The sequence below is a fragment of the Ctenopharyngodon idella genome, chromosome 10 (genome assembly GCF_019924925.1).
Source record: "Ctenopharyngodon idella isolate HZGC_01 chromosome 10, HZGC01, whole genome shotgun sequence".
NCBI classification, from domain to species: Eukaryota; Metazoa; Chordata; class Actinopteri; order Cypriniformes; family Xenocyprididae; genus Ctenopharyngodon; species Ctenopharyngodon idella.
In genome coordinates this window covers 21,096,086-21,108,596 of record NC_067229.1, presented here as the reverse complement: position 1 = coordinate 21,108,596, position 12,511 = coordinate 21,096,086, and the positions used below count along the sequence as shown (strand labels likewise).

Here is a 12,511-nt window from a genome sequence, read left to right as displayed (position 1 = left end):
GCACGTTCTTAAGCTGATTATGCTTAATAAGCCGAAAACAAACGTGGTCATGTAAACGCGGTAACCCGTTTTTATTTTATCGGAGTAAAGTCATAAACGGCTTAAGCATAAACCGGTCTAAGCAGGTAGTTCCCTTTCAAGGGAACTCACGCCGCGTAGTCGCTATGGGAACGCCTCTGCGTGATGTCGTCATGAAGCACGTATGAAATCTGTCCAATCAGGAGACGGAACGTCATAGGCGGGTGACGTCACTGACCAGGAACTATAAAGCCAGCCCGAAAACACTCTCATTCAGCTTCTATGTCTTCAGCAAGCGCTACGTGTATCTTGTCTGTCTTATTTATTGTTGTCTGTCTACCATCATTCATTACAAAGAATTGGTATTATGGCGAGCGAACAGCAATTTAGAAAGTGTGTTCATCCCTGCCCTCGTTTTATTACGGGTGGGGATACACACGATCTTTGTGTTGTTTGTTTGTTTGGGAGCGCAGCATGCCCAGGCAGCTCTCGAGGGGGCTGCCTGTGTGCATTGTGAACAGTTTCCTTTGAGGACGCTGCGCTCCCGCCGAGCCCTCTTTGAGGAGAGTGGCTCGGTTCGCGCGCCCCCGCTTCTGCTGAGGCAGGACGGCGTCTCATGTCCTGGGGTTCGCAAATGGATGTAGCAGCGGGGTTAGAGACGGGCCCTGCCTTATCTCTGCCTTCACCTGCTGCATCCGGTGTGTCGATTTGGAGGCAGGAAGCACGCGTTGCGGTTTCTTCCGCTCCAGTCGACACAGTCACGTTAATGGCGTCTAGTTCTGAGGAGCTGGACGTTGTTAGCGTGACAACGGGAGAGACTGAAGACTCGCCACTTCACTCTCCCGCGAGCGAGGAGCTCATGGAGGTGCTTACTCGCGCTGTTGCCAGGCTTAATATCGATTGGCCAGCCGAGAAACAAGAGCAGAGAACTGGAAGTAAACTTGATGAACGCTTCCTACCCTCAAGGTCTGCTCTACCTCCACGTCGGGCGCTACCATTTTTTCCCGATCTCCACACTGAGGTGTCGAGATCGTGGAAGAGACTGGTGTCATCCCGTGTTTACTCTCCTCAAACCTCCACATACAGTAACGTGGTGGGTATGAGAAAACACGGGTATGGGGCGATGCCGAGAGCGGAAGAGACGCTCGCGAGCCATCTCTCTCCACAGGCGGCATCGTCCCTCAAAGCCCCGACGTTGCCCACTAAGCCACTAAAGACTACATCAGCATTAGTGGGCAAAGCGTACTCGGCAGCAGGTCAGGCTGCGGCATGCTTACACACTATGGCCATCATTCAAGCATACCAAGCTGACCTGCTGAAAGACTTGGGCGATAGTGAGGAAGTGGGGGCTGGTCAGCAGATTTAGCGCTCCGTGCCACCAAGGAGACGGCCAAGTCAATCGGCCGCTCTATGGCAGCCCTGGTGGCTACGGAGCGCCATCTCTGGCTAAATTTATCTGACATTAAAGATCGCGACAAGACGTTTCTCTTGGATGCCCCACTGAATCTGTCTGGCCTCTTTGGTGACGCTATCACGTCTGTCACCGAGAGGTTTCAGGAGGCGAGGAAGCAGGCTGCTGCTATGCAGCAGTTTCTTCCTCGTCGTGCCCAAGTCCCTTCGGCTGCTGGGCGGGAGCAGCCGAAGCCGAGTACGAGCTCCTCGCAACATCACAGACAACAGCAGAAGCAGAGCGTTGCTACCCGTACTCCCCCTCCGAGGAGCTGGGAGTCGGGGCAACGCTCGCAGCCGAAGTCCTACAAGGGCAAGACAGATCTGAGGGCTGTCATTGCGGCTAAGAGGGCTTCGGCAAAGAAATCCTGACGCCAGCAGTGTCAGGATCCTGAGGGTGGTCCCCTCCGGAGTCAAACAGTGTTCACCTCTCTCAACGGTGCCTGTTTGTCTTCGGTGCCCTCAGGGGGGAGCTCTGCCAACCCCGCTATCATACCGGGGCACAGTAGCTCCTCGCGGGTCACCCGAGGGTGGCGCGCTTTCTCTGCAAGGCAGTTCAGTTGTTCCCTGCCGGGGTTCCGCTTCAGGGCACTGTGCTGGCTGCCCATATTCCACCAGAGGCCAGCCTCGAGAGGCTGGTTCCCTTAGTAGATAGTAGATGTCACAAATCAGGTCCGAGGACTGGTTTGTCACGATAGATCTAAAAGACGCATACTTCCATGTATCAATCCTCCTGCAACACAGGAAGTTCCTAAGGTTTGCTTTCGGGGGCGAAGCATACCAATATCGGGTTCTTCCCTTCGGCCTAGCATTGTCACCTCGCACCTTCACCAAGTGTGTAGACGCGGCTCTGACGCCCTTGCATATGCAGGGCATCCGCATCTTAACTACATAGACGATTGGTTGATTCTGGCTCAATCAGAGCAGATGGCGGTCCAACATCGAGATGTTGTTCTCGCTCACATGTGAAGGTTGGGGTTGAGATTAAACGCAAAGAAAAGTGTGCTTTCTCCTGCGCAGAGGACCACTTATCTAGGTGTGGTGTGGGATTCGGTGATTATGCGCGCCCGTCTATCTCCGGCTCGCATAACATCGATTCTCTCGACTGTCTCAGACATAAAGCTAGGCCAGTCACTCACTGTCAAACAGTTCCAGAGATTGTTAGGTCTTATGGCAGCAGCGTCCAGCGTGATACCTTTTGGCCTGCTGAACATGAGACCATTGCAGTGGTGGCTCAAAATCAAGGGGTTCTCACCGAAGGGGAATCTTTTTCGTATGATCAGAGTCACGCGGCGATGCTTACGTGCTCTAGTCATATGGAAGCAACCTTGGTTTCTGTCCCAGGGACCTGTGCTGGGGGCTCTCAGTCGTCGCGTCACGCTAACGACAGATGCGTCCCTCACGGGCTGGGGGGCGATCATGAGTGGTCGCTCGACTCAAGGTCTTTGGCAGGACCATCATCTTTCGTGGCACATAAATTGCCTGGAGATGTTGGCGGTATTTCTAGCTCTGAAATATTTCCTTCCAGACCTCAGGGACCATCATGTGTTAGTACGATCAGACAACACTTCGGTGGTCTCTTACTTGAATCATCAGGGGGGTCTGAGATCACGCCCTTTGTACAAGCTGGCGAATCAGATCCTCCTGTGGTCCCAAGGGAAACTGCTCTCCCTCAGAGCAGTATATATCCCGGGGTACCTGAATGTGGGAGCAGACATCCTGTCGAGGCAGGGGCCGAGGCCCAGGGAATGGAGACTTCACCCAGAGATAGTAAAGCTTTTATGGGAGAACTACGGCGAAGCCCAAGTGGATCTGTTTGCGTCTCGAGAGATGACTCACTGTCCACTGTGGTTCTCAATGTCAAACCCAGCACCTCTTGGGCTGGATGCTATGGTACAGCCGTGGCCGAGGCTGCCGCTGTACGCCTTTCCCCCGATTGCGCTGCTCCCGGGAGTTCTGGAGAGAGTGCGCCGGGACGGGGCCCGTCTGTTGTTAGTAGCCCCGTTTTGGCCGGCTTGAGTATGGTTCTCGGACCTGGTATCCCTTCTCGACGGGTCTCCGATGGAGATTCCGATCAGGAGGGACCTTCTCTCTCAGGCGGGCCGTCTGATTTTGCACCCCCGTCCGGAGCTATGGAAGCTGTGGGCATGGCCTCTGAGGAGGCACAGCTCAGAGGTTCCGGTCTCTCAACCGAGGTTGTAGAGACCATTCTCCAATCCAGAGCTCCCTCCACGAGGAAACTCTACTCTTTGAAGTGGAGATTATTCACTTCTTGGTGTGAAAATCACCAGTGGGATCCTGTTAACTGCCTGGTTAGCGCAGTACTGGATTTCCTACAGGATAGATTTTCTTTAGGGTTATCCCCCTCCACACTGAAGGTGTACATGGCGGCCTTAGCTGCTTACCACGCTCCTTTGAGTGGGGTATCTTTGGGGAGACACCCACTTATCACTCGTTTCCTCCGTGGCACTTTGAGGTTGAGACCCGCAGCTCGCACGAGAGTAACGGCTTGGGATTTGGCCATTGTGTTGCAAGGCCTTTCTATGGCCCCCTTCGAACCCATTGAGGAGGTGCCAGAAAAATTCCTTACGCTCAAAACAGTGTTTCTGCTTTCTATTACGTCTCTCAAGAGAATTGGAGACAGTCAGGCCCTGTCGGTGTCTCCATCGTGCCTTGAATTTGCGCCTGGTAATGTTAAGGCTTTCCTTCATCCCAGACCGGGATACATACCTAAGGTTCTCACTAATCCTGTGAGACCTATTGTGCTGCAGGCCTTCTGTCCTCCTCCTTTTACGTCCTCGGACCAGGAAAAGCTAAATCTGCTGTGCCCGGTGAGGGCGCTGGATGCTTATGTCCACAGAGCTGCCATGTGGAGAAAAGCTGATCAGCTATTTGTATGTTTTGGAGCACCTAGGAAGGGTCTCCCTGCATCCAAGCAGAGAATGAGCAAGTGGGTGGTCGAGGCCATCTCACTTGCTTATGAGTCAGTTGGACAGCCTTCATCCTTGGCCGTCCGGGCTCATTCAACCAGGAGTATGGCTGCCTCTAAGGCTTTAATCTCAGGGGTTTCCCTAAATGATGTTTGTGATGCGGCAGGCTGGTCCTCACCGCATACATTTGTGAGGTTTTATGAATTAGACCTTGGCTCCACTCCGGGGGCGCAGGTGTTACTGTGAGTTGAGCGCTGAGGCCTTACACAAACGGTCACTTGCTCGTATGGCGACGTTGGGATTTCGTTCCCATAGCGACTACGCAGCGCGAGTTCCCTTGAAAGGGAACGTCTCGGTTATGTATATAACCTTAGTTCCCTGAATAGGGAACGAGACGCTGCGTTGCCTTGCCATACTCCCGTCATGCCCGTAAGCGACTTGCTTCAGTATTTCAGAAGCTGAATGAGAGTGTTTTCGGGCTGGCTTTATAGTTCCTGGTCAGTGACGTCACCCGCCTATGACGTTCCGTCTCCTGATTGGACAGATTTCATACGTGCTTCGTGACGACATCACGCAGAGGCGTTCCCATAGCGACTACGCAGCGTCTCGTTCCCTATTCAGGGAACTAAGGTTATATACATAACCGAGACGTTTTTTGGCTCTTACCCCGATTTCGCGCGGCATGTATACGCATTAACCTGCTTTCTGTCGGCTTATTGAAGTGCGCATGTGTGATACGTGACAGAAACACATCCTTAGTGCAAATTTAAACGCATCCAGACAGAGCGAGTGTTTTGCAGGAAAGGAATAAGGAAATCTATCGCAAATTCAGACTCTTTCAAGACCCAGAAAATTGTAAAAATGTGTTCTCATCTCTCGTGCAGAAGTAGAAGTGGTTCAGTAAAAACGCTGCTTCTGTAACTGCATGAGAGAATAATATATGAGCCGTAAGTTTCTCGTTGACATGTTGCAAGCTTTATTTAACATCAAAACTGACATAACATATGAAAGTCAGAAACGCAAATGATTATTTTTTACTTCACTACAGGGAAATAAACCAATTTATTAATAAAGTCATGTAAACGCGGTTTACTTGCGTTGTCAGTTAACTGGTTTGCATGTAAACGGGGAAAACTGGTTATTTTAATAAGCTGATATTTTTTAGTTATCAGCTTACTGGTGTGCATGTAAATGTGCTCAGTAACCAAACAGATCTCACCCCCCATTGACTGCCATAGTATTTATTTTTATTACTATGGTAGTCAATGGGGGGGGCGAGATCTGTTTGATTACTGACATTCTTCCAAATATATTCGTGTTCAGCAGAACAAATAAATTCATACTGGTTTGGAGGTTGCGTAAATGATGACAGAATTTTCTCACTATCCCTTCTCACTATCCCTTTAAGTCATCTTTTTTTCATGTGACATTTAAAATGGAGCATTACACATATTAACATTTGAATCATTCAGAAATTTCCCTCTCTCTGTCACAAATCTTAGAAATTTTACAAACTCTGAAATTATGTGTTATATTTAAAAGCAAACAGATATGGTTCCTGTGAATGTCGTGTTACTTTAATAAGTATGTGTACTAGTTCGCTTTCTTGTTGATACAGTAACCACAAATTGTTTATTCATTTTTTTTCTTTTACAAATTAAAGTGTTATCATTAGAGGCGTCTAATAGTTAATTTGAGATGATAATACAGGATACCTCAAACAAAGGGACTTTGCTTACAAGCAGAAGGGCAAGTGTGTCTGTATTCACCTCTGGCTTTGTCGTCAGTAAAAAGAAGTCAATAGTTCTGCCCTCAAGTCAAATAAAGTTAATGTGCAAGCAGGATATACAAGACTCCATCCTCAGTTGCATATATCCTCATTGTTTCTATGGAATCATATGGATCAGTGATTGGAACAACTACGGACAATTGGTTGCGTGACTGTCAATGTTTTGACCTTGCTGTGTTGAAATGGTATGAATGAAAGAACTCAGCATTGTATTTATGCTCTTTAATGGGCAAGAATTTGTCAGAGCGTGTTTTAAGATAATATACTACCACCTCCAAAGGACGTTTGGAGTAGATCAAGTTAAAGGATTAGTTCACTTTAAAATGAAAATTACCCCATGATTTACTCACCCTCAAGCCATCCTATGTGTATGACTTTCTTCTTTCAGACGAATACAAACTGAGTTATATTAATAATCACCCTGATGCTCCTAATATTTATAATGGCGGTGCACGGAAACCACCTGTTTGAAGCTCAAAAAAGTGCATCTATCCATCATAATACTCCACACGGATCTGGGGGGTTAATAAAGGCCTTCTGAAGCAAAGTGTTTGTGTAATAAAAATATTCATATTTAACACGTTATAAAGTAAAATAACTAGCTTCCACCAGACCGCCTTCCATATTCAAATGTAACGCCTCTCGCAGTTCAAAACACTTACTCTACATCCTACACCTTAAGTGTTCAACTTACGAAACAAGCGTAACTTTCACTGCCATTATAAAGCTTAGGAGCATCAGGGTGATTATTAATATAACTCCGATTGTATTTGTCTTAAAGAAGAAAGTCATATACACCTAGGATGGCTTGAGGGTGAGTAAATCATGAGGTAGTTTTCATTTTAAAGTGAACTAATCGTTTAAGAATGATTTCTGAAGGATCATGTGACACTGAGGACTGGAGTAATGAAGCTGAAAAACTCAGAGTAGCACTGTTACAACTTTCAACACGCAAATGTATCTAATACGTTAAAACAGCGCTGCATTACCCCACATACTCATGACCGGAAGAAGTGGAAGCGGTCGTCTGCGGCATAATAAAAGCTCCACTGCTCACGAGCCATGTGTCACGCTTGTCTCTCATTAGCAATCGCAAGTTTTTACCTTCACAATGTCGGAACTAGATTTTATCTACTCAAACTGCCATGTTGGACATGTTAATGATTATTTGTACATGTGGGTATGTGTCATTGCCTATTCAGATCTGGTGGCGATGGAGTCTACCCCGTTACCCAACTGAGAAGTGAAGATAGCCCCGCCCACTCTCGCTTTAGTTCCCGCCCACCTACTCGCACCGGCAGTCGGCCCAGCACTGCTGAATCCATCCACCAAACACTGGGTACGTGTGCCGTCGACTGACAAATATTTACATATGTATCCCAGCATGTCTTGTGTTACATTTTTCTCATTGATTTACTTTTTTCATCCACCTCAAAAGTTGAGCTTTTTGTAATGTCCTTTTTATCTTCTCTATTCTCTGAATAAAAAAAAAAATCTTTATTCTCCAAAAAATAAAAATGTTATTGTTTTGTAACCTTTCAGAAGGATGAGATTACAGTTCCATCTATAATAAATATTCAACGTTTCTCTGAAATGATTTAATTTCCGAGGCCCTTAGCCTGTACTGCACCTTCATGGACCTCTCACTTGCGTTCCAAATGCACAGCCTGATGGAATCACTTTGATGTGGCTTTCAGTGGCTGCAGGCGAGGGTTTGTCTGAAAACACTATCATCTAAACACGACATCAGGCACAACCAGATATGACATGCTTCATTCCTGCAAGTGCTGTCATTTTTTAATGGTTCCTTCTGAAACATATTTAGGAGTGTAAATGTAGGTCGAAAATGTTGTTTGTTCACCTCAAGAGGTGTTTATTATTGTAGGTCGAAAATGTTGTTTGTTCACCTCAAGAGGTGTTTATTATTGTAGGTCAAAAATGTTGTTTGTTCACCTCAAGAGGTGTTTATTATTATTATTATTATTATTATTATTATTATTTTATTTTATCAGGTTTGCAATTTTTTTTAACCCTGTTCCCTGTTTGGACAGTCTAAATAAATAAAGTTTAAGTCCTTGATTTGGGTGATTATAATTGTTAAAAAATAAATAAATAAATAAAAAAAAAAAATTATATATATATATATATAATATATAAGTAGTAAATGATTCATAATAAGAAGAACATTAAAAAAAGAAAATTATAATTTTGTAAAAAAAAAAATATATATAATATATATATATATATATATATAGTACAAATGCTCAAACTAGTAACAGAGTAGCAGATTTAACATTAATTATCATGTCAATTTAGCCTTAATTAAAATATAAATTGCACTAGCTAGTTTTGAGCCAAGAATTAGTTGGTAGTTGTTGATAAATTTGTAATTCAAATAATTTAAAGACAATTGATAATTTTGATAACTTTAGTAACAGGGCTGAGCATTTGATCTTTGATAATTTTGAAAACAGGGCTGAAAACCGAGTGTTTGATCGTTTTCATTACTTTGGTAATGGTTGAATGTTTGGTCACTTATAACTTTGGTAATCATTTTAATAACTTTTGTAACAGGGTTGAATGTTTAAGAACTTTGAAAACAGGGTTGACGAACAAACATTCATCCCTGTTACCAAAGTTTGATCATTATAACTTTGGTAACTTTGGTTGAATGCTTGAACTTTGCAATTGTGGCCAATATATAGGATTTGTTACTTGCTTTTAAAAAAGTCGTCCAATGACAATTTGTACCCTATTTGTGGAAAGCACCATAAAATATATGATTCTGGTTCTATAATCTGATTGGATGAGCCATGTTAAAAGTGTTTTTGCAGCTATAAACACCAAAAATACCAAACAGTTATATAAAAAGATACATAAAATCAGCTTCTCATTGTTTCTATGAAAACCCCATCTCTATAAAATTAGTTTCCTCTCATGGCACTTTTTTAGCATTTGTCTTAGTAGCAATTATATTGTGTCATCAAAATTATGGGACACCTGTTTCATTCATTTCTCACTGACTTTCTCTGCTAGCAATTATTCCTATTCAATTTTCTTACGAACAGGAACCATATAGCACATCTCTCCTAGACCACTTTGCATTTCCTTGTGAAAGTGAACAGCTCTCAAGTCCTTCACTGTGGCGCGTGTGTGTTAATGATGTCAGCCGCATGTGAGGTGTGTGTGTGACATCTTCTAGTCTTTCTCCAAACAGCCACCGATTCGGAATGCTGGCGTTCCTCTGTGGAATCAGGGCTCACGGGGTCCCCGGAAAGATGTGTGCCTCCGCCAGGCCAGAATAACACCAATGGCCAATCATACAGGTGAGTTTGCTGCCCATTCAGCATATTATTAGACAAACATTACCCATCTTGGGATCTTCCACAACAGTTGTACATTAACAAGACGTTTAAGGATCCGGGTGTGACATTCCATGCTCACTGTGGCATGGCATATCTAAAATGTAAAGGTCCACAGGATCCAGTGTTATCAAGCATGTCACAGGCTGTAACTCAGCTCTGGAAGGCAGCAAGCTAGAGAGAGACCTAAGGAATTTGGGGTGGGAGTGAGGCATCGAACCTTGAGTCTGCATTGCCACAGGACAGATTTTGTCTTGAGAATCCAACAACTGCTAAACAAAGGGCTTATTCAGGTACCTTCCTTCCCAAATCCCTGTCCAACCTGGGTTCTGGAGACCTGTGTATGTAATGACCCTTTGAACACACGTGCACCACATTCTCTTGTAAAAAGCTATACATCCAACATCCAGCATTCTAAGCATGCACTGCAGTTTTGTCCTCTGCCACTTTAAATGCTCAGGCTGTGAAAGCAGGATGGATTCTGATTGGCTGTCAATGTTTTTATCACTCATCAGCTGGGGAAAAAAAAAAAAAAAGTTCTGAAAGCGATTCCAACAATATTGTTTCTCTGTGGTGTTACTGTTATAGTTGTGATGTGGACTCTGATGAGGACTTCTTTTATATTTAGAAAGAGTTTTAGAACTATATCTTTCTGGTGTTTATATGAAAAATGCTTTAGCCGTTAGCATTGTATAGAAAGCTACAAATAATAGATTTTGTGAAAAGATGAAAAGAATCCACATATGACCAGTTAATGTTGGTGTTACACTCAGTGGGTTGTTGAAGCAAATTTTCACTACTGGAAATAGTTTAACTTGTTTAAATTGTCATGAACGTTTAGCTTTATGCTAAGCTAAAATGCTATTTCTGTATTTTGAATGAAACCTCCTTATACAAAAGAAAAGATCTCTTAAAAAAACTATTCTTGTTAGGAAGTTTTGTCTTGTTTTACAGTAAAAATCCCTCAACTAGATACATTTGATTGATAAGCAAATGCAAATGGATTCAAATGAGTCTGCTAGTCACTCTGAGCAGCACTGGACAAAGGCAAATTGTAAATGTAAACTTAATGGTATCTCTTTCATTGTCTTCTTTCTAGTGGCCAGACTGTGGGCTTTGCAAGCCGGCCAAAGATTCCTCGCACCCCTGATAGTGACGCAGGCAGTGCTGGCAGGTCTCGTCTGCCCCCGCTGGCCCCCCAGTTCTCCAACAGTGAGCCCCAGCAGAGCGGCAGCAGGCCCGGTTCGGCAGGGGGCTCCAGTGGGCGGCCCAGCCAACAGAGTAAGTCATTCACTCAACTTTCCCATCAAAACCGATACTCTCAAAATGGTCTCTCAAACAAAACTTGTGTGTATTTATCTTATCTATGGGATCAGACACCAATCCCACCCATGTTTGAAAACTATCCCTGCAAATCCCTTTTAATGTAAATCTGATGGGTGCTTGACATTTTGTGTGTGTGCAGTACAAGTACACACGCCCTTATTATATACTTTTACTCTCATGTTTACCATATGCTGTGTATCATCATTGTAAGCTCTTATGTATAGCAAATACACCAATGACAGGCCATTCCTTACAGTGATTTTACTACGGCAAAAGAGTGTTGTTAACGGTTCCGGTTCAGATTACTCCTGTAATTCCTTAACAGGTGCGTTAACTGTTTACCTTAATTCCTTAGGTGCATTAATGATTCCTTTAGTACTTTTGAGAACTAACTAGAAAAAAAAAAATACATTTGAGAAATGATTCGTTAATCAGTTTAAAGGTTTTTACACAAACTTTTTAATTACTTTTTTTTATTATTAATTCTTAATTAACTGTATTTCTAAATGCAAAGTACATGCAATCCAGTAACTGGCCTTAACAATATATAAATTATTAATACTTAAATGGTTAGTTCACCCAAAAATAAAAATAATGTCATTTATTACTCACCCTTATGTCATTCCACACCCGTAAGACCTTCATTCATCTTCGGAACACAAATTAAGATATTTTTGATTAAATCCGATGGCTCAGTGAGGCCTGCATTCAAAGCAATGACATTTCCTCTCTCAAGATCCATAAAGGTACTAAAAAGATATTTAAAACAGTTCATGTGAGTTTAGTAGTTCTACCTTAATATTATAAAGCGACGAGAATACTTTTTGTGCACCAAAAAAGCAAAATAACAACTTTTAAACAATATAGTGATGGGCCGATTTTAAAACACTGCTTCGGAGCTTTATGAATCGAATCAGTGCTTTGAATCGTGTTTTGAGTGTCTTGAGATAGGAAATGTCATTGCTGTGAATGCAGGCCTCACTGAGCCATCGGATTTAATCAAAAATATCTTAATTTGTGTTCCAAAGATGAATGAAGGCCTTACGGGTGTGGGACGACATGAGGGTGAGTAATAAATGACATTATTTTCATTTTTGGGTGAACTAACCCTTTAAAACAAGCTAAACATTTTTTTTTTTAAATGTGGTAACATATTTCATTAATTTAATTTAATTTTATAAAATACTTTTTTTTTTTTTTTCTTTTTTTTTAACATTTTAATTCTAATTAATTATTTTGTTTTGTAATTACATTTTTTTTTATCAATTTTGTGGTACACAATGTTTACACAAAATTCATTTAAAAATTTACAAACAGAAAATATGCACTTTGAAGTTCAAAGTGCCTCTTTGTCTGATAGCCAAACCTCTTCTTTTTTTTTTTTCTTGTTAGGTACTGTTTGTTTCTCATTCTGTTCTTTATAAAACATGTTTCTCCATGTACTTGTACTTGATCCCCATAGAAATCACATTTAAACAATGAAAGGAACAAGTTTAATGGAAATCTTGTAATTTAGGATGACCGGTTTTCCCAGAGTGTTTGATTTCAGCTTAGGTTACGGAAGTTGTTAACCGTTTAAGCTCAGTTTTTTACATGAAGTGAATTAAATGAATTAAGGTCAAATTATGAACAGTAAA

The 12,511-nt window shown here is 42.9% G+C and overlaps 1 protein-coding gene across 3 annotated transcripts in view; it reads left to right on the top strand.

Moving 5' to 3' along the window:
* LOC127521415 (lisH domain-containing protein ARMC9) overlaps positions 1-12,511 on the top strand; it is a 44,813-nt gene that overhangs the window by 25,199 nt on the left and 7,103 nt on the right. For all 3 annotated transcript variants that reach the window (XM_051910665.1, XM_051910664.1, XM_051910666.1), the window contains 3 exons: positions 7,389-7,525; positions 9,404-9,512; positions 10,648-10,829. In XM_051910665.1, the coding sequence (XP_051766625.1) occupies positions 7,389-7,525; positions 9,404-9,512; positions 10,648-10,829 (428 nt within the window). The remainder of the gene's footprint in view (positions 1-7,388; positions 7,526-9,403; positions 9,513-10,647; positions 10,830-12,511) is intronic.